The sequence below is a fragment of the Zonotrichia leucophrys genome, chromosome 1, assembly GCF_028769735.1.
Source record: "Zonotrichia leucophrys gambelii isolate GWCS_2022_RI chromosome 1, RI_Zleu_2.0, whole genome shotgun sequence".
Taxonomy (NCBI): Eukaryota; Metazoa; Chordata; class Aves; order Passeriformes; family Passerellidae; genus Zonotrichia; species Zonotrichia leucophrys.
In genome coordinates this window covers 68,330,503-68,352,857 of record NC_088169.1, presented here as the reverse complement: position 1 = coordinate 68,352,857, position 22,355 = coordinate 68,330,503, and the positions used below count along the sequence as shown (strand labels likewise).

General features: G+C 36.8%; 1 protein-coding gene across 3 annotated transcripts in view; it reads left to right on the top strand.

Annotated features, from left to right (window-relative positions):
• The window catches only part of PDS5B (PDS5 cohesin associated factor B), a 101,913-nt gene that overhangs the window by 58,625 nt on the left and 20,933 nt on the right, over window positions 1-22,355 (top strand). For all 3 annotated transcript variants that reach the window (XM_064716330.1, XM_064716336.1, XM_064716322.1), the window contains exons 16-25: window positions 958-1,097; window positions 1,173-1,288; window positions 2,272-2,377; window positions 4,025-4,185; window positions 4,850-4,973; window positions 5,740-5,898; window positions 6,673-6,741; window positions 10,933-11,069; window positions 15,482-15,605; window positions 21,193-21,397. In XM_064716330.1, coding sequence (XP_064572400.1) covers window positions 958-1,097; window positions 1,173-1,288; window positions 2,272-2,377; window positions 4,025-4,185; window positions 4,850-4,973; window positions 5,740-5,898; window positions 6,673-6,741; window positions 10,933-11,069; window positions 15,482-15,605; window positions 21,193-21,397 — 1,341 coding nt within the window. The remainder of the gene's footprint in view (window positions 1-957; window positions 1,098-1,172; window positions 1,289-2,271; window positions 2,378-4,024; window positions 4,186-4,849; window positions 4,974-5,739; window positions 5,899-6,672; window positions 6,742-10,932; window positions 11,070-15,481; window positions 15,606-21,192; window positions 21,398-22,355) is intronic.

Below are 22,355 nucleotides of genomic sequence, written 5' to 3'. Positions count from 1 at the left end.
CACCATGCCAATAGCATTAAAACTAGTATGAAGAAAAACTTGTTTTACAATTCTGAAAATTCGTTTTCAAATTCACCTTTTTAAAAAAATGCCATCAGTTCTGGCAAAAAAATAAACTACATAAGACTGCACAATTTTGAAAAAATACAGAAGAAAAAATGAACTGTGCTGCTTCATTGGCCATGATACTAATCTATTTTTCATTAGTTTGTATTTTTTCTCATACTTTTAGTTCTCAGTTTATTTTAAAAAATTCGATACAGCAAAACAAAATCATAATAGAGCTTGTTTTGAACCAACCATCCTGTAGTGCTACATCACCTTCTGTACCAGCTTTGCTTAACGCTGTCTGGACTAAAAATTATGAAGCATCTTAAATAGTAGACTAGTCCTTTGCCAATAAATTGCCTTGCTATAATATAAACATAAATATAAAAAGAGGATGTAGTTGAAGAAATGCATTTTAAATGCCTTTTTTTTTTGATGTTGTGAGCTGTTGTAAATCTTATGTTTCCTTAATGCATTTTAAATGCTGTTTTTTGTTTTTGAATGTTTGTTGTAAAGCTTATGTTTACTTAAAAGGTAATTTAGCAAAAATACCCTTTTTGATGTTTTTCACACTTATTGCATTGGGTGATCTGTATACAGAGTACATTTTCTTGTGGAGTTCAGGCTTTACAGTATGAGGTCAGTTTCAGCTTTTAGTAATATCATTAGCAAGAGCAACTAGACCTGCTGAAAAAAAAGTGTGAAGGGTAGGGAAAACAATTAGCCAAAGGAAATTTGTATAAATTTATGTCCTCATAGATATGTCTGCTTGTTTTGAGGTGTTTTATGGTTTGGGTTTTTTTTGTAGTTTTTCTTTTTGTTCATTTGGTTTGGATTTTGTGTGGTTTGTATGATGTTCCAAACTTGTGCAATTTGCATAAATAGTGAACATTTTTTTGTTATTTCAAGGAAACCTTCCTGATCCAGGGAAAGCTCAAGATTTCATGAAAAAGTTCACACAAGTTCTAGAAGATGATGAAAAAATAAGAAGTCAGTTAGAAATGCTTGTTAGCCCAACATGTTCTTGCAAACAGGCTGAAGGATGTGTGGTAAGAATTGCTCTTAAAGTGTGAATATTTTTGGAATAGAATTGATTAGAAATTTAATCACAACTTATATTTCAGAGGGAAATAACAAAGAAGTTGGGCAATCCAAAGCAACCAACAAATCCTTTCCTGGAAATGATAAAGTTTCTTCTTGAGAGAATTGCTCCTGTGCACATTGATACTGAATCCATCAGGTATTTTTTTGTGTGTGTTGTTGGCCATAGATCACAGAGTTTGAAACTGAGGTTTCTTACTTTGTCTTTAAACACAAGCAGTAATAGGCTGGGTGGATGTGGCTTAAGGCTTGGTGACCTGCATTATTTTCTTCTGTTTCACTTTGTGTAGGGGTTTTTCTGTCCTTGTCCAGAATGTAGTCACAGAAACAATTGCATTGTCATTCAGCATAGCTGGGATGACCTGTCAGTAAAAGTGGATGTGTTGCTGACAGACGAAGTATGGTTTGTGACCAGCTGATTTGTTTTAAAACAAATTTCTGTCCAGACTATTCAGCTGAAACTTTCCACCCAGAATATTAGCTCATAGTGACATAAATAGTAATGTAACTGAGGAAGTAAAGGTTATGATGATGAGGCAGCAAGACTTCAAGGAAGAGTGAGCCAATGAAGTTATGGTGGGGAGGATTGCTGAAATTATTTTTGCTGAAATGATTATTTAACTAACAGCAGTATTTGACATAAGCCTTACTGTCAAGAAAAATATGCAGAAGATAGGTCTTATAAATTTATCATCAGCTCTTAGCAGAATTGTTAAATGGTTATTATTTTTCCTCTTGGTTAGAGACTAACTATTATAAACAGTTATTCTCCATCAATTATTAAGAATCTGTAGTGGGTTGTAACCTCAGCATAGTTCTTATTGAGTTTGTTGCTTGTAATGCTCAAATTGTTTTCTTGTTTTGGTCATCCTTCCAGAGTAATTTGTATATAGTTCTTAATTCATGATGGATAAATATTTTTTAGTGTAATGCTTCAGAATGCTTTGATTTGGATAGGAGATGAGGGCAACCAGATTATGTATGTAGTTGACATATTTGTTTTATAGTAGGCTTATGTTTTAAATAAGTTGCTTTAATAAGATTGTTTTCACAAGTTTAAGATGTAATCATACATGGTGGAATTGCAGTAACTACAAGATCATATTTTGTTTTCCTCTTCAGTGCCCTTATCAAACAAGTGAACAAGTCTATAGATGGAACAGCTGATGATGAAGATGAGGGTGTACCTACTGACCAGGCAATCAGAGCAGGTCTTGAATTGCTGAAGGCAAGTATAGTCCTGATGGCCAGTGAGTATAGGAAACTTTGCAAAAAACTTTGTTAAAATAAATTTTTAATTAGCACTTACTGCTTTTAGTCAAAAGCATGTGGTGCCTACCTGGAAGAAACTGGTTTGGGTTTTTGTGCTTCTTGCTCATCTTGGCACATCAGTAAGGCTATTTTAAAAATGATTTAGAAACTTTTCTGTAAGCCAAAAGTAGTTGCGTGTGAGACAGTAGCAGTGCAGTTTTGGTTATTAGAGCATGAATTCAGCAATTTGTAGACATGGTGCTGTTGTACATCAGTGCAGCACTGTGGTTCCTCTGTGTTCCACCTAAGTTGGGGTCTTACCTATTTCAACTATGAGTAATCTTGAAACTGGGCTAACATAGCAGAGGCTGTCAAGTAGTCCAGGTGGGAGTTGACTTCAGAGGCCTTAATATCTAAAGGACTCCTATACTGAAGTTTTCAGAGTATTTTAGGTGAACTAAGGACTGAGTAGATTCACCTGAAAGGATGAATCTCTTTATCCAGGTGTGAACTTTTAGATAAAAGTGCAGATACCCAGTAACACAAGAATGAATGCATCTGAGTAAGAAAGAATGAATGATTTTGTGAAAGAATATATGCTTGAATGAAGGCTTCCAAGTCAGTATTTACATATTTGTATGAACTGGCATGACACATTTAAGGAAGAGGAGTAAGACTGCCCGAAACAAAGAGGTCTGTACATCATCAGAATAATACAGGGAGAACAAATGTAGAAGTCCAGCACTGGGAATGCCATACAATGAAGTGGGAAGGAAGGTAACTTAGTTAAAATAGGAAACGGCATATGAAGAACTTTGTAGATTTTGAGGATTGTTTCTCTGCCATGAGTCAGAATATTATGTGGAACAAGGCTAATAATCAACAGCCACTTAAAAATGAAGAGAAGACCACATTTCAAGGAGGATCAATTAAGGGTTTCTTTATTTAATTTTTTTTAACATGGGAGGACTGTCATACCTGAAAACAGCCAAGTCCAAGAATCTGAAGGAGAGGTACAGAATCTGTTAAGTTAATATGAAAAACTTGGGGGACTAGAGGCCCTATTGAGTATATCTGTGTTGCTATTTTAGAGACAGGAATTTCACTTCAGAGCAGAATCAATTCTTCCCCTGAGGAAACAAACATGAAGTCTGGAGGCACACAAGCTGGATTCCTTTCAGAGGAACAAAATTGAGATGGGCTTCAGAAGCACATGTTGTGTTGCATTGCCTAAAGTGGATTTAGTCATTCTAAAAATACTCTGAAGTAAAACTCCTGGAATATGAATATTGCTTCCTTAGCATCATTTGGGTTTCTCCTAAGACCTGCTCCTGCTGTAACCCAGTACTTGTTAATGTAGGTGTAGTCACTGAGAAGTACATGGTCAGAATAGTAGGAGAAGAAACTGAGACTGGGGAAATAAATTAAATCTAATGAAGTCATGTATAAAGACAGAACTTTAGGAGCTACTAAAAAAAAGAAGAGCAATGTGGATCATGAATCAAAACCAGGGAGAGTATTATAAATGTTCCAGTATGGCAGTGGAAAATGACTCTTGATGAAGTGTCCTAGTATAAGTGGACCTTTAAAAAATGTTAACATGGCTTTCATCATGTTTTGGCAGGTACTTTCGTTTACGCACCCTATCTCATTTCATTCAGCTGAAACTTTTGAATCTCTCCTTGCTTGCTTGAAAATGGATGATGAAAAAGTGGCAGAAGCTGCATTACAAATTTTCAAAAATACAGGAAGTAAAATTGAAGAAGACTTTCCTCACATACGATCGTAAGTTGTTCATCTTACTCTGAGCAGTGACCTTTACTGTATAGGGCTTTGGAAGTTCTCACTCTGCCTTTCATCTGCTGTAGCGTTATCCTGCATTCTTTTGAAAGAAAGTATTATTTCCAAAAAGAGATTTTGAAAAACTAAATTGTAGTCCTTTTTGAAGAATGGAAGGGAAATGAATGTACCCAAAGTAGTGACAGGTGACAGGTAGTATGTCACTGATACTGCTATAATTAATATTGTTGCCCTTCAGAATTACTTATTCTTTCCTAAGATTATATATATATATATATATATATATATATATATATATATATATGCAGTGTCAGAACATTCCTTGCAATTTAATGGCAATATGTAGGCCAAAATATTTCCAAAAGAACATTTAGTACCTGTGCAGATATCAATGCCTATTTTAGCACATAATATTTTATCAACAAAAACTAGGATTTTTTTGCTTGCAAGTTATGTAAATAATTTTTTTCTTCTTGTTTTTGAAGAAATTACCCAAACAAAAGCAATTAATGCTTTTGCAGAAGTGTTGTGATTTTTATATGTATATCTGTACTTCTTTGTTAGTTTGATGTTTTGGAAAATTTTCAATTTGTGAAATTACTTATCTCTCGGTCTGTTTGTCTATTTGTTTTGTTACACAACTGTTTAGTGCTTTGCTTCCAGTGTTGCACCATAAAGCTAAGAAGGGACCCCCTCGTCAAGCCAAGTATGCTATTCACTGCATCCATGCAATATTTTCCAGCAAAGAAACGCAGTTTGCACAGATATTTGAGGTAATATTAAATACTTGAGTTACTTTTACTGATCTTTTATATTGCGTATGTAAACTAAGGGATGTAGTTGCAAGTTGTAGCAGATTTAGGAAATATGTTTTTCCCCATACCTTTTGTTCTTACATGATTTTGGCCTGAAGAATGATAGTAGAGGCTGTTCTTGTATCTCGTGATTCATCATGTTTTAGGTTGTGTATTTTAAGAGCTGGTAGAGTAAAACCAAGTGTTAGGCTGTGTACTGGAACCATGAACTATTCATAGAAAGAGGAACCATATGCTACTCCTTACCCCTGTTGAAAATGGTCAAATGTATTTAAATGGTTGCAGAAATTTAGGAAAACTGAATTGTGGTACAGACTAAGTGAATTTTTTAGCTGTAACTGCAAATGTGCTTTTTAATTAGTGGCCCTCAGCCTCTTATCTTGAAGGCTGAATCATAGTCCATTACTCGAATTGCTAGCTTGAGATCTTGTTCTCCCACAAGAAAGTAGGCTTTTTAATCCATTGTTTCCTAAATGGTCATGCTTGAGCTGTCACTTTTGGAACTATCCAGAGGTGATAAATATTTTGTCTGTCATCTTGACCTTTCCTCTGACTTGAGAAAGATTTGATGCGCTAGTGAATGTATCTTTAAAATTAAATAATCAATAGTTCTTTTGAAATTGTATTTCTGAAATAGACAAGGACAAGTCATTCCCATCCCTTCAGTAAGACACAGATTATATCAGAAATAGTTGAATTTGTTGTATTTTTTATTTTTTTTTAGCCACTGCATAAAAGTCTGGATCCAAGCAATTTTGAGCACCTCATTACGCCATTGGTTACTATTGGCCATATAGCCATGCTTGCACCTGACCAATTTGCTGCCCCTTTGAAATCTTTGGTTGCTACTTTTATTGTTAAAGATTTGCTAATGAATGATAGGGTGAGTATTTTTAAAACCTTATATTAAGAGTATGCTTTTTCTGCAGTATCATACTCAGCAAGTTCTTGGGAAGATATCTGGCATGCTGGTTCTGCTTTTTGTATATAGTTGTCTTTTGATTTACTCATGTAGTTTGACTCTTTTCAAAACACATGGTACAGGAAAGGAGAGTTCTACTGATTTGTGAATCTTACAAAAGTGATGACCTGCATAGCAAGCATTTCATCATTTGTGATTTGGCCTTCATTAAAAAAGGGAAAATTGTTATGATTTCATTCTGTTTCTTATCTTGAGTGAGTTGTGATTTTTAGGAAGTATATTACATTTAAAATTAAAATACACTATTTAAATGGAGGACTGAATTTCAATTTTTTGAACAATTTTGTGTTGATTCTGAAGTGATTATGAAGTCGAAAAATGAACTCGTGCATTGCTTGAAATTGCTTAGGGAAAGATACACACTCTAAAACAGTAAAATGTGTGTGAGGTTCCAATCTACCGGATATGGAAAAACTTATTTTCAAAGCAATGGCTATTATGCCCTAAAGGAATAGTTTTCAGGTAACAACAACAACCAGTGCCTTTATTAATCTTGAATTTGCTGATACTTGGATAGTGAGGTATCTCACTTCTGTAGTGGTTTCTTCTGTAAGATACAGTAGGCATACAGCTGACCAGGGAGTGCTGCTGTACTGTTTCAAGCAAACAGAAAGAGAAGGTTACAAGTTTCACTGAAGAGTAACTGTACTGTAACAAATGTAACATTTTGTTTAGCTTCCAGGAAAAAAGACAACAAAACTTTGGGTCCCAGATGAAGAAGTGTCTCCTGAAACCCTTGTTAAAGTGAGTAGCATGTACTATGTTTCCTGTCTCTTATGTTTGTAATACTTAATAAGGATTTGCTCTTGGGAGCATATTTTTAAATTATTATTTTATGCATAAATTTATGTACACACTTGATTAAGCTTTTATATAAACTCTTTATAGGTGTAGTTTTGTTTTCTGACACTTGACTGTGATGATGATAGCTGGATTACTTAAAGTAAAATTTTTTCCTCTCCTCTTCAATATAGGAGTTAAATACTATAGAAATTTTGTTAAAAGTCTTTTCTTTTTCTGTTGAATTTTTATGCCATTCCAAGAAACTTTCAGTGCTGTTTTGTAAGAAGAAAAATGGGGTTTGGATTTGTCAGTTTCTTCAAATGAATAAATCGGTTAGAGTGTTTATTTTTCTGTGTTTGCAATGTGTATTAGAGAAAAAAACATCACTTTAAAATAGTGGAGGGTTTGTTTTGGTACTTTACTTAAAAATGTCGTCTCAAGCTTTCTCTTATTTTGAAGAAAGTGCATTACATTTTCTGTGCTCTGTAAGAGATACTGTCAATCAATTTTTCAATGAATTAGAAATAGACTCACGATGTGGAAAATATGTTCTATATCTGTATTTGGTTTTTAAATGCCCCTCAGAGCAGGGATAGATTTTTGCTTTCACTTCTTTCAGAATGAGATGCTTGTCTTTTATATTATGCTCTATGTTATATCAGTTGTTTAGTTTCTAATATCTTCTGAGTAGAGTGGCTCTGGTTTTAAAAAGTTCTTTGCCTTCTCTCAAAATTGTTAAACACTTCCTAGCCGACCTTCTTTTCTGCTAGGTCGTACTTTCGTTTGCAGTTCGGTACAGAACATATTACTGAAAAGGCTTGGCTTTTTTTGAATTTGATTTGTTGCTTTTAGTTTTTTAACTCCACAAAGGATAGTTTTCATGTTTGTGCAACTCCATAGTTACACAGTATACTCCAAAAATGGTTTAAAGAGAATGCACCTTTGTTTTAAATTAATGAAGTGCTAATTTTAAATAGACGTGATTTCACTTGAGTGATTATACATGTAACTTGAAGTAGTAAGTATTAATTGTTTTTCTTAATTATTATAAATGATTTGTGAAGCTGCAATAACTCTCTAAAATGTACTTTTATATTGATTGAACTTCTCATACATCTGTCTATTTGGAAAGGAATTAACCTGCAGAAATTCTTAAGGCAATTTACGGTTGAAGCCAAGCCTGAAAACTGTAAGAAGAATTTATTTGCTGTGAAAACAGGCTATTGTGAAAATTGATTTGCAAATTTAATTAACCTTTATTACTACTGCAGAGCTTAAACTTAATGTGTGCTCCAGACAATGCCATTAGTTTATGAATGATTTCTCTCTGATCATGGACTTTTCTTCACTCTGGTTTTTCAAGCCTCTTTTTCCTTTTGTAACATTATTATATATCCAGTGAGGATTTTCAGACTAGCAGGTTAGAGTATGAAAGTGGGAAGGAGTGCTGAAAACTAAATTTTAGTATTGTCCAGCCAGCAGATGTAGACTGACCAAGGATAACCTTAGTTTTGAGTGCTAAACCTTCTGTGGAAGGCTCTCTGCAGAGAAATGTTTCAGTACACTATTAACTATGAATTGGATTAATGATTGTATGAGTTAGACTGGAATTCCTACGCTGGACACTTGAGTTCTAAAGCATTTTGTCTCTCTTGGCAGTGACCTGTAATGAGTACTGTGCACCGTGCAGGTGACTTGTGTAGTAGCAGTGATATTTCTTGTTTCCTTCCATATCACTGGGATATAAAGTTATTAATTTTAAAAAACAGTTTTAAAGTTTTATCCAGCTGCTGCCATAATGGTGATGTAGTTCCTACAGTGTTATGTTTCATATGGCTCTGTCTCATTTTCACTTTCTTATCTTTTCATTTTGTGTAAAAATAATTTTTCATCTCGGAGGAGAATTCTAGGCTCATGGAACACAAATTGAAATAAGAACTTCAGTCTGAATATAAGGAAAGGCCTGAGAACAGTCAGACAATGCAACAGGTAGCAAGAGGTTGCAGGTTGCCAAGAGACCTGTGCAGTCTTCATTCTTGGAGGGCTTTTGACACCACAGTGCCTAAAACTGAGACAATGTGGTGTGATTTCATAGCTGACCTTCCTTTGAGCAGGGGATTGAACTGGAGACCTAACACTCCTTTCAACTGGAATTATCCTTCAATAACTACACAATTTGGTTGCAAAGGGAGAATTTAAAACATGACAGCAGTCCACACTCATGTCATGTCTAACTTAGTCTTTGGGTAATCAGTAGTAGTGACTGGGGGAATTTTCATGCCCTGTACGGATTCCATGGGAATGCTTAATTCTCCATGGTTGGTGGAATGTCACCATACCATCATTAACACTAGCAAAGTAGTAGGGAAACTAGTGGGGTCAGACAAAAATTGTGAAGGAGGTGGTACTAGGACTTCGCTACATGGAAGGAAAACTAGAATAGGTTTGGATAATGAAGCTGGGGAAAAAACATTATGGAGGGAATTACTAGGAGCAAAGATTGAAATTGGTCAAGGGACAAGGTAGCTGTGTCTGTTCTCTGGCCAAATGTGTCATTTATTTGAAGACCAAGGAGAGCTGTCATATTTCCATCCTCCCAACAAATGGGAAGCACTAACAGTTGCAGGTCCTGGTTATGACGTGAAGAAACTGAATTTGTGAGCTGTGAAAATATATGATGCCATTATTGTTATGTTACAATTATTATATTGGGTTTGATGCTACTAAAATCTTCTGGTGGATACTTAGAGCTGTTTCAGTGGAAGACCCTTTGAAAGTGAGGGCAAGACAAATTCTGCTCCTCAGACTGCATTTGCATTTTGAGTTCTGGAGTGACAGACATCCTACAGCTCACTGGTGTTACCCAGTAAGGTGGGGCAAGTGGGTTACAGTCCTAAAAACTAAACTCACATAGAAATAGTAGTCCTGAGATCTGATGGGACCATTTTGGTTCAGTTTGTTGCAAGGAGTAGATCAATTATGCTATGATAAATTTAATTTGTTCGTATTGTGAATGTTTATATAAAAGTTACTAGAGTTGCTTTTCCCACTAATGAGAATATTTGAAGTTGTCATGTACGAAAAGTGTAAGTTTTCTAAAGCTTTTGGGTTTTGATCTTCAGAGTTCATATTTTGTTTTGGTTTTGGTTCTTTTGGTTTTGTTTTGGTTTCCTTTTTTTTTCCCCAAAGGATATCAATGTGATTTAGATGAGCATTTTCATTTTCCTGTAAGAAGATACTCTTCTTTGTTTTCTTTATTGTCTCTGCTGTCATAAGCAAGGAAAATGAAAGGATAAAGGGATTCAAATACTGAAACAAACTTAATCTCCAAATTGATGCTTTATTTTCACTAAAGAAATGTGAAATTATTCAGTGTTTCATGATAGTTGCTGGATTCTGCATATGGTGCCTCAAAACACTTGATGTTTCCATTGGCAAAACCAAGTTATCCCTCCCCGCCTTTGCGGCTTTTCTTTAAATAGCTGTGAAAAAAGCATTCTTTACCAGGGTAAGTTATTGTAGTACAGATTGCTAGCAGTCAAGATGTCTATTAAGTGTTTTTTCAAGTACAAGTCTTAAATTTAAACTCAGATATGACATAGATAAATAGAGAATATATAGGGCACAGGAATTTAACGCCAAGGTCATGGGTTCAGTCACCATATGGGTCATTCACTGGACTTGCTGATCCTTGTGGGTCCTTTCCAATGCAGAATATTCTGTGAATTCTAGGAATATGTAAAGATGAAAATGTGTTCTGCTTTTTGATCCAGTAACCTTTTCTGAGTAAGTATAAACTGTTTAGCCTATTTCACAGTATTTAATGGATGTAAGCTCAATTAAGAAAATGCTTTCAAAGGACAAAATAGGTGATTGCTTATAGAAGAAGCAGCTCAAACTTTAACCAAATGTATAATTTTTATTTGCTGTAATACATATTAGAGGCTTTCAGTGAAAAGTTGCTGTCTAGTGAGAGTATGTCTGGTTATCTTTCATTATTTAAATGATGTTTTGCAGTCCTGATAGACTTATGTTTGTACCAGCAAAAAGCACTTGGGAAAAAATACCATATGATTAAATTAAGATAAAGATTATTTTAAAAATGAGGCTTCTAATATGATTTGACTTTTTGGTATCAATTTTTTTTTTCAGATTCAGGCCATCAAGATGATGGTTCGATGGTTGCTAGGAATGAAGAACAACCACAGCAAGTCAGGTACTTCTACTCTGAGACTGCTAACAACAATATTACACAGTGATGGAGACTTAACAGAGCAGGGGAAAATAAGGTATGTACCAGATGGTAATGCTTTCATATCTGTGCTGATGGAGTGAGGGGAGAGTTTTAATTGAAGTAGTGTGTAAACTACTCTGCTGGACTGCTTAAAAATTTATACATTTTATTTCATAAGATGTGATAGTAAGCTTGGCTGGTTCTTTAAGTTTGCTGAGTCTCAGGTTTTGTAATGCTGTACACACAGCTGCATTTTAGGTTTTATATTCTTGCTTTTATTTATTCCTTCAATAGGCTGTTACTCATATTGCAGGAATAAACTGTGCAACTTCCTCCTTCCCAATGAAAATTGGTTTTAATTTTTTATGCAGCTTGCTGTTCCTGGTGTACCAGTTGCTGTGTATGCCAAATGCCAATAGGTGGGCTTTCTAGTAAAGAATAATAGTGTGTTGTATAAACCAGGTGGAAATACTTAATACACAAGGCACATCTGCTTGGAGGCAGGCTAATCTATCTTGAGGTCTCTAAAAGTGAAAGCAAGAAGGAAATGTGTAAATCTCAATAAATAATTTACCTTTTAGGTGACTGTTAGACAACTTGTTTTTCTGGGTATCTTCTTAATCCTCTGTGGTAGGAAAAGTGACAAGTTGTCAGCTGCTATTGCTTGCTAACATTGAAAATTGATGTCTACAAAAGCAGTTAAGGGCATGGGTAGATTGTTCCAGTATGTCTAAAAAGGTTCTGATTTTCAGGTAGAGTTAATGTTATACAGTAGTTATGCAGATAGAACCATATTGTGTGTGCAAAATTGCAAACTTGAGAGCTGTCTAGTATATTATATTTGTAGCAACTGTGTAATCTGTCCTAAAGTTCTTTGTAAACAATTGTTTTATAGTTCTGTAATGTGACCATTCATGGCAGCTGCCAGGGAGTTGAGTGGCACTAATTTAGCTTTTCCCCATGAGTACTTGGAGCTCATGGTTGGCTTATGCAGTAGTTAGAGAATAAATTAGTTCTGTAGACCCTGTGTGTTTTCATGCTTGGAGTGATCATTCCTTACTGTGCATGTTTCAGAAATTTAATTTTCCCACTCCTTTTCTACTCAAAAAGTAATTATATGAAGTAGAAACTTCATATAATGATGTGATCAGTTTTCCATTTTTAAATCAAGTTAAGAGGGCTAGGGAGGGACCCTTTCAAAGTAGGGCAGTGACATGTGAGGTAACCCTTCAACCGCAGAGCTTGGAGCTCTACCTGGGGATGGACGTTGAGCCAATGGAGAGCTTATGGGCTAAGACTGAGGAGCAGTTTGCTCTGGGTAACATCGTGGTGAGTGTCTGCTGTGGGACCCCTGACCAGGAAGAAGTGGATGAGGCCTTTAAACAACTGAGAACAACCTAATGTGTGCAGTCTTTGGCCCTTGTGGGGAAATTCAGCCTCTCTGATATCTACTGCAAGGGCAACACAGCAGTGCATAACAATCCAGGGCAGCATTCATGAAAACTTTTTGACACAACTAGTAGAGGACCTAATGAGGAGAGGCTCTCTGCTGGACCTCATATAGGCCAACAAGGAGGGACTTACTGGGGATGTGAAGATTGAAGATAGCCTTGGCTATAATGACCCTAAGATGGTGAAGTTCAAAATCCTGAGGGCAAGGAGGAGGCCAGAAGGCAAGATTGGACTGGACTAACGAGAACAATCTTGGATCTCTACAAGAATGTGCTTGAAGGGTCCCATTGGATAAGGCCTGAAGGGAAGAGGGGCCCAAGAAAGCTAATTACCTAGTACTTAAAAATCCCCCCTCAGTACTCAAGAGTGATCACAGCAGAAAAGCAGATGGATACTTCAGCAAACTGTACCTGGATGAGCAAGGTGCTGCTGGCAAAATTCAAACACAAAAAAAGGGATTGAGAGCAGCCCTGCAGAGTAGTACTTGGGGACACTGGTGGATGAAAGGGTGAACATGAGCCAACAATGTGTGCTTACATCCCAGAAAGCCAGCTGTGTCCTGAGCTGCATCAAAAGAAGCGTGGCTTGCAGGTCAAGGGATGTGATTCTGCCTCTTTAGCTCACTCAGAGGGTGAGACCCTGCACAAAGTGCTGCATCCAGCTCTGGGGCTCTCAGCACAGGAAACACATGGACCTGCTGGAGCATGTTCAGAGAAGGGTCTCAAAAACAATCAGAGGGCTGGAGTACTTTTATGAGGAAAGGCTGAGTGATTTGGAGTTGTTTAGCCTGGAGGAGAGAAGGGTCTGGGGTGACCACAATAGGAAGGGTCTTATTGTGACCTCTCAGTACTTAAAGGAGCCTGGAGATAGAAGAATTTTTTTTTTTTTTGTGGTGAGGGTGATGAAACACTGAAACAGGATGCTCAGGGAGGTAATAGCTGCCCCATGCCTAGAAACATTCAAGGTCATGTTGAACAGGCCTCCAAGTGCTGCTCATTGCAGGGGGTTGGACTAGATGAGCTTTAACAATCCCTTCTGGCCCCAGCTATTCTATGGTATGAGGTAAACAGAGGGAGGAAGTAGAGATGGGTAATCTGGCAGGAGTACAGGGAGCGCCATCTGAGATACAGACAGGAAAGCCAAATCCCAACTGGGATAACATCTAGTGAGAAATGGCAAAGGCAACCAGAAGAGCTTCTCTAAGTAAATAAGTGACAAAATGAAGACTAGGGAAAATGCGCACCCACTGCTGAATGAGGCAAGAGCCCTGTAATAATTTGTGATTCTCAATATTGCTTTTCAAGAAAGCTCCAAATTGGTAGAAGGGCCAGTCCATTGTCTCTGTGTGAGCTATACTGCATACATTAACAATTACTCTCAAAACCTGAAGCAGAGGAGATGATGTTTCAGGCCTGTTAGTTCTGCATGGAACTTGCTGACACTTCCTGACCTTTGTTCTTCACCCATTGAGTGCAATAAGGATATCTTCTTTCTGGCAGTGCTTACTGTGTCCCTTCTGTGCAAACCTGATACTGCTCCCTCTGACTTGGAGTAGGCTTTGAAGAGAGTAAAACTGTCCATTCAGTACAGAACATAACCTCTTAGACTGTACTTGATATGAGGTCATTCTGTGTGAGTCAATTTTAGTGTTCATGGCTTGCACTTGTCTTTTAAACAGTGTTTAATAATTTGCTAAACATAAGTGAATTAAGTGGCAGGGCTCAGGAGCCTTTGATGCTGTTGAGGCCATCAGTCATGTTGTAATCTTCTTGGTGTTATTGCCCACATCAGCCCTAAAAGTGACTCTGCCCCTATGCCTCTTGAACTCTACCCTTCAGGGACACTGTAAGGGGATTTTTTGGGTTTTTTTTACTTCAAAGCCCTGTTCAGCCTGGAGTGTCAGGTGAAGGCAAGGTCCCATTTGGACAGCAAATCCCTTCTCTTGTTCATCCTTTACACTTTGAAGTAGTAGGATTGATGACTTTCTTGAATTGCTTTTAAATCAACAACTGACTTCTTTGAGATGTTATCATGTTAAATTCACCAGTCTTGTATTTTTTTAATATTGAATTTTATTGATAGTATCTCAACTGTCCTTTTTAAGTCTTTCTTTTTAATTTTATAAGTCATAAACAGTCCTGCAGAACTCAAGATTATACAAATTTTCTGTTTGTGGTTAGATAGAACAGCTAGGTTTAATCTTGCATGTTTTTGTAGTAGGATTTTGATTTTAGTCTATACTAAGCATAAAATAAGACTATTTCAGTATCAGAGGATGCTAACAGTTGCTGAAAATACTGATATTAGATATGAGCTTGAATTGAGATTTTCCTGAAACACCATCTGCATTTTTTCTTAAACTAATGCTCACCAAGAGAAAAATTATTAAAACCTTTTGGAGCTTAGAATGTCATAGTTCTGTGCTGTAGAAAATTTGCCACACATCTGATATACAATATTTTCAGTGGCTGCATTCAAAAGACATTTTGCTATTGTCTTAAAATAGAATTCACTTGGTTATGTATTACAGTGTCTAATTAATCTTAATTGATGTTTGCCTGAAGCATGGATTTTGAGCTAGGGAATTTTGGTAACTCTGGGAACCAGAAATGGGTCGGCTACTTCTTTGGCAGGACTCACCTGCTGAAGGGGGAGCAGCAAGCTGAACAGAAGTATCTTACTGCTAGGTGTGGTCTCTGAGGGCCAGTATGGACGCAAAGCTAGAATTGTTTCACATCTGTGTGTAACTTTTAGGAAGTTTGATGGAAAATTTTTATTGCCAGGTTGGGACCAGGTAATGGTAAGTGGGAATAGGCTGTAAAATCTGCTGCCATGAAAATTACTTTGAGTTTGAAATTGCTTCTGCTAGCATAGGGGTGGCTAAGTTCACAGAAATTTTTTTCCTTTGAAGTACTTGTTTTTCAGTGATGCAAACTTATTAGATTTAGCTAAGTCAAAAAATTACATAATTTTTTTTACTAATTAACTTTCACAATCCATGTGCTTGTTTTTCAGTAAACCTGACATGTCTCGCTTGAGGCTGGCTGCTGGGAATGCTATTGTGAAGCTGGCACAAGAACCTTGTTACCACGAAATCATCACCTTAGAACAGTACCAACTGTGTGCACTAGCCATAAATGTAAGGAAATTTGTTGGAGTTGTGGGTTATCAGCAGGTGTATGAGTATATAGTTGTTTGTTCTGTATGTTGCGTATATTTCTGCAAATCTGGTTTTGTGCAAAATATTCAGCCTTAGCATGAAATTATTTCTCCATTTCATAATCCTGAAAGCTCATTGTGGATTAAAATTAGATCTGTAGTACTGGGCTGTCCATTGGGGAAATACTGACTTAGAGTAGTCAAATGTTAGAATACTGATGAACTAAGATATGCAGTATGTATTTAAGTAATACCCCAGCTGCATTATAACATTACTACAAGTTAAAGTGAGATGATGTAAAGTATATTGAACTATGGTGAAAACAGTGATCTTGATTTCTCAATACTTGGGTAGAATATATTTGGAATGCAGAGGTCTGCAAAAATAATTAGCATCCTTCAAATATAAGAAAAAATAGGGATATATTCCTTAGCAGATGCTGGAATTTTCATCCTTAGCTTCTGCCTGTGAGCCCATAGTAAGGAAATAACTTCCAAGTGGTAAGTAGAGATATAGGGACCCTCTCTATTTCTGGCTTGTCGGCATAGCAAATTGTACAGAAATTGATTCATACCCCAAGAGTAAGGTGGTCATGAAGGGACTTCGGTTGGTGTTATTTGTGTAGCTGCTGATATTCTCCTGGCTTTCCAGAAGTCACGAAATCCTCTGCAAGGAATCCTGTCCAGAAGGTGTCTGCAGCAATAATTATATGCCATTTTAGATTTTAGTTCCTACGTCCAGCTAAAGCTTTAAAAGCTGCAAACCATTTTAAATGTTGGAAGACTTCAAATTGGCATGTAATGTTAGCAAATACAGAGTGTGGCTCCTGTGTGGGTGTTGTTTACTTTAATACAGAGTATTTTTTTTAGTTTCTAAAGTTGCTTGCAGTTGGTTATTGTTAGGCTAGAAAAATCATTCCTTTACCAGAGTAAGACAGTCTGAATTAGGCTTGTATATTGTTTTGTCTATGTTTATGTGAATTTTAAGCTTCTCTGTTCCTATGAAAAGGAGCTCTTAGTCAGTTCTGAAACGCTATGAAAAACAAGGGAAATGGAACAAAGCTTTAAACTACTTAAGCAGATGAAATCTAGCAAAACTACAGCAGGAATTCAGTGGTAATAACTGAAGGTCTTTACACCCAAAGCAAAGTCTGATACTTTTCAGCTTTCCTATTCCAAAACTGAACAGAAATGTTAGTCTTGTCTCAAAATGAGTTATAAAGAATTTACAGTTCAGAACAAAATTAGTCAAGACAAAAATAGGCACTTGGTGTAATGACCAATAAGTTCTGTCTCTGCTCTGGAAAGGACACTCAAGCTGGATAATGTCATGCCAGACTAGCCTTGCCAATGTAGTGTTTACGTGTTCTGTTTTCTTGTGAACCCAGTGATCAAAATCTGTTCATTCATTCAGTCACTTCCCTCCTGTGGCAAATCTTTATTGCAAATGTTAACCTTGTAGCTCCTATCAGAATTTTGCTTCATTATTTTGATATTCTTTTTAGTATGTTAAAGTGCAGGCCCTTTGCCCTCCTCTATCTCTCACTTCTATCACTTATTTTCCAGCTATAACAGTCTTATCTGTTTGTGGATATTCTAACAGATGTGTTGTCACCTTTTTTGTGTCTAATGCTTACCTTCCCTGAATTTTCAAAAGGGAATTTTGAGGGATAAAATTCAAATTAGAACATAATAGGGTTCTCAACATTTATAAGCCAGTTAGTATGACATTTTCCTGTAGCATTATAGCATACTTTGGACTGGAATGAACCCATAAAGATCATCCCATTAAGCTCCCTTGCTGTGGTCAGGGACACGTTCCACTAGAACAAGTTGCTCAAAGCCTCATCCAACGTGGCCCTGAACATCTCCAATGATGGAGTGTCCACAAGTTCTGTGGGCAACCTGTTCCAGTGTCCTGCCACCCTCATGGTAAAAAAATCTTTTCCATATGTCCAATCTAAACCTCACCTCTTTCAGTTTAAAACCATTGCTCCGGAGCAGGACACAGCACTCCAGATGGGGGTCCCATGAGAGCAGAGTAGATGGTGAGAATTCCCTTTCTGACCCTGCTGGCCACTCTTCCTCTGATGCAGCCCAGGTCATGGTTGGCTTTCTGGGCTGTGAGCTTATCTCCAGTTTTTCATCCACAAGTGACCCCAGTCCTCTGCAGGGCTGCTCTCAATCCCTTCATCTCTCAGCCTGTATGAATACCGAGAGTTGCCTGGAGCCAGGTGCAGGACCTTGCACTTGAGATTCAAACCTCCTGGTGTTCCCCTGGGCCCATCCTTAAGCCTAATAAGGTTCCTCTGGATGGCAGCCCTTCCCTCCAATGTATCAATTCCACCACTTGGCTTGGTGTTATCCACAGGCTTGCTGAGGGATGTTCTCAACCCTCCTATCTGTGTAATTAACAAAGATGAACAATCCCTGTCCCAGTATTCCCCCCTGAGCACACCAGTTGTTACTGATCTCCATTTGGACATTGATTTTTTTTTTTACTGCAATCCTTTGGACATGGCCGTCCAGCCAGTTTCTTATCAGTTGAGTAGTCCATCTCTGAAACCCATATTGCTCCAGTTTAGAGACAACAATATTGTGTAGCTGTGTCAAAGGCCTTGTAGAAATCCAGGTGGGTGACATCAATTGCTCATCCCTTATCCATTTGCACATTCACTTCATTGTAAAAGGTTAGACCAGCCAGGCATGATTTTTCCTTTATAAAGCCATGTTGGGTGTCTGTAATCCCCTCCCTGTGGATATCCATATGCTTTGTCATTGCTTCCAGAAGAATCTGTTTCTTTGTGGTATCATTTCTGTCACTTTTCCTTCTTCATTTATTGATATTTCTTTGCCTTTTGTGACTTTGTACGTTGTTTTCTAGATTAGATTGTAAGCTCTGTCAGGTCAGGAATTCTGCCTTTCATTTTCACTGCAGCTCTTAATAGATTTTGAATACTTACAAATAACTTTTGTAGGTGTTTTTCAGGCCTTCTCCAATTTCCTTTCTCTCTTTCTCAATGGAGATGTTCAGATGCAGAGTAGCTGTAATAGCTTTAATGATTTTTTCACTTAAAAGGGGTACTGTTTTTTTTTTTTGAGATTTGGCATGTGCGGATATGCATACATATATGTTAATGCTTAGAGTGGTTAGTATTAGAATCTGTTTCTTGATGGTAGATACTGAATACTCTGAAAGTTTTTTTATTATTAACACTTTCAAGTCTAGCCACAAATTGGGGGACATCAAGGCCAACTCTAGTTTTGTGTTATTTAATTCACAGCAAAGATTCCCTAAGTGGGCACATCAGAAAACAGATGAAACAACAGGAAACATCTTACTTTTTAAGGCTTGTGATGGTTGCACAGGTTCTGCTGAGGTTCTGTGCTGGCACTTTTTTTTCTGTCTGATGCTGCCATTTTGTAATGTTTAATGACTGGAGTGCAAAACACATAATTAAATTTTGTCACTAATTGCTGTGTGAAAGTGGCACTGGTAAATAGGGGCATTATTATGATGAAATGCATGTGGTTTTAGTAATTGTAAAATAAGTTGCATATGTGTTTGGCCAATTTTATAAGCTTACCAGCAGCTGACTTCTGTGATCTCCAGAACAAATTTTGATGTCAATAGAGCTTCATATTGAGAGACAGTGAAAAGTAACTGAGGGTAGTACTTCAGTGTTTAACAAGGTTTAAGATCAGATTTAAGATCTGATAAGCCTTCTGTTGAAAATACAATTTAATTGTATTTAGAATAAATCTTGTGGATTGCATAAGTTTCATTTGTTTAAAACAATCCCAAAGCTTTTCCAGTTTTCTTTGTTAACTCAAGGTGGTGTAATTGAGGAATCAGAGCTGTGTCTGCGTGGTACATGATGTTTTGCAAATAGGTATTTTTTTAATGCTTTTAAATGGTGAACTTCTGATGAATTTGCATTAAATTCAGAGGTGTAGCTATATAAAATTGGATTAGTTTATGGAGTTTGTGTATGCTGTTAAAAATAGCATACCTTGGTTAAGTTTTGTCTCCTTCTTAGTGTAAGAACTGAGTCAAATTTAAGGTTATTCCCTGTATTAAAAGATAAAGGAATTGTAGTCATTCCAATTGGCCACACAATACCATCAGTAGCAACCAGCTGTACCTCCCTTGTCCTTGGAGACAAAGATGTTTCCCTGCTGGAACAGGAATTAGACATCCATCTCTTCTGAGCTTCCTAAAGGCTTTAGACTTAGGTGATACTGGGGAGGGAAAGGAGGGTTCTGTCTTAGCCTCCTGTGGGGGTGGATTTGCTGTAAGGAGACGAGATGATGAGCAGATCTCATGGTTTGGGTGTGTGGGCTTGGGTTACTTCAACTCTGGCTGCAGCAGGTGTTTCAGGGCTTCAGTCCACAGAGAGGGAATATTGCTTGAAGTACAAAAAGGAGAAAATGGGGCTTGATTGAAAAAAGTTTCTTCTCAGTTTCATTTTTGGTGGAGGCAGAGGGAACATTGTTTTATTTAATCTGTGATCTCTTTAGATGCCACTTGCAAATTATGCAGAGCCAGCGTTTCCAGTGGTTAGGTTTTGGCCCTGCACTTCCAGTTGACTGATAACTGGAAACCCCCTTCAATCCTTTCTGACTTCAAAGCTGCCATTTGACTAAAATAGCTGCTTACTCTTGTTAACATTTTTTCTATGTATTTAGAGATAAATCTTTCCTCTTGACCTTTTTTTGGCAGGTTAAATGTGCCAAGCTATTTTGGTGACCTTGTTTACCTTAAGCTTTTCTGTATGTTTTCTTCAAAGTCTTTTCTACATGTGTTTCTGTTAAGCTTCCTTGTCCTATGTTGGGAAATGGTTTGCCGTATCTTAAATGGTGTTATGTAGGTTATTTTCATACAAAAAAATTTAAACTTCATGCTTTTTCTGGGAACACATTGCTGAATAAGCTGTAGAACTACATTTGCTGCCTTCATAATGTTTTACTTCATGTTCTTTGGCAGCTGTTAAACACAGATAATTCTCTTCCATGGTCAATTGTAGTGCATAGGTTTCCACAGAATAATGGAAATGCTTGGTACTCTCTTTGGTGTTTCACCTTATCTGGTAATTCTGTTGAATTTTATTCAGTTTTTAATATTAATGTCTTGATGAAAATGTGTGAAATCATAGCAGCAAAATTGACATGGTGGTGGTTACTGGTGGATAAAATGTTTTTGTGCAGATCTTTGACATTGGCTCTACAAAGCAAGTGACCCAACTGTGAACAATTTCAGTGACTCCGTGCCTTACTACAATGCTAAATTAGGCCTTGAGTCCTGAGTGTGGTATCTTCCTGCACAATTTTTGAACCTTAGCTCTTCTTCTGAGCTTAAAGCAAGCTTCAGCTGATTAATTCAATTAAATGCTCTGACTTGGCATTAAAAAAAAATTCTTGCAATTTCTATGTTTCAGTGGCTTCAAGGTCTAATTGGTTTTAGCATATTTACTTGAGCTTCCATGCTGTATTTTATAATTTATATTGCTTTAAGAAAAGTTTACAGTTATCTGTTTTGGTTTTGCCTTTTTTTTTTTTTTTAATAGGATGAATGTTACCAAGTGAGACAAATATTTGCTCAGAAGCTTCACAAAGGCCTTTCTAGACTACGGCTGCCACTAGAATATATGGCTATTTGTGCACTGTGTGCAAAAGATCCCGTGAAAGAGAGAAGAGCTCATGCTAGGCAGTGCCTTGTGAAGAACATAAATGTCAGAAGGGAATATCTGAAGCAACATGCAGCAGTTAGTGGTAAGAGAATAGAAGTCACTTTTTGCTACAAGTGGTGTAGTTCATGTGTAAATGTGAGTTGACTGAAAACATTGATAGTTGTCTGTTTTTATACACAGAACCACTGTAAATTTGATTTGGAAGTATCTAATGAAAACTGAAAATTTTCAGGTCTTCTTTGGTCCAGATTTTATTTTGTTGTTTTTTTTTTTTTAACAGGCACTGCTGAGGTCTTTGAGTTCTGTTAAAAACTGTGCAAATGCTTATGCCTAAATATATTGGAAGTGAAGTAATTTTCCAAGGCAATTATGTGTACTATTTGAACGTAATAGTGTTAATAATGTTCTAAGTGAAGTGACAATGATTAATTTTACTTCAGCAATTACTAATAAGTAACTTTAATACATAAATGCTGTACTAAATAGACTGTCCTTGCACTGCTGTATTGAGTAGGATCTTGTGTTATTCCTGCAAAGAGCTATATTTGTTGGCACTTCAGGATGAGTTGATGCAATTCTTTCTTCTCAGTGCCAGTGGTTGATGGTGAGAATGCTTTGGAAGTTACTATGGACTCATGTCAGCTATTTTTCTTTTATTAAGTCAGTCCTTTTGACTTAAAGCTACAGACATGCACTATTACAATGCTGGTACAAAGTCATAGGAAAAAGTAGACCTTTATGAAGAGCTATAGCAGTTTTGAATGAGAGGTTTTGAAAGTTTTATTTATTTGAAAGATTACTGATGATTTGACTTTTGTGAAATGAAGGGGATTTTTTCATCCTTTTAGCCTAAACCAGACCTGTTTTGTGAATCTGATCTCAGAGATGCTGTTAGATAACTGACTTCCTTCTGTGTTTATGAATCACTTTATATTAGTTGAGTCAGTCAGTCTTTCCCAGTCCTCTTAGACTCTGATCAGAGAACAAGTCTACAGACAAATCCCTAATGTATCATTAATTAGAGTTAAAGAAAAAAGTGG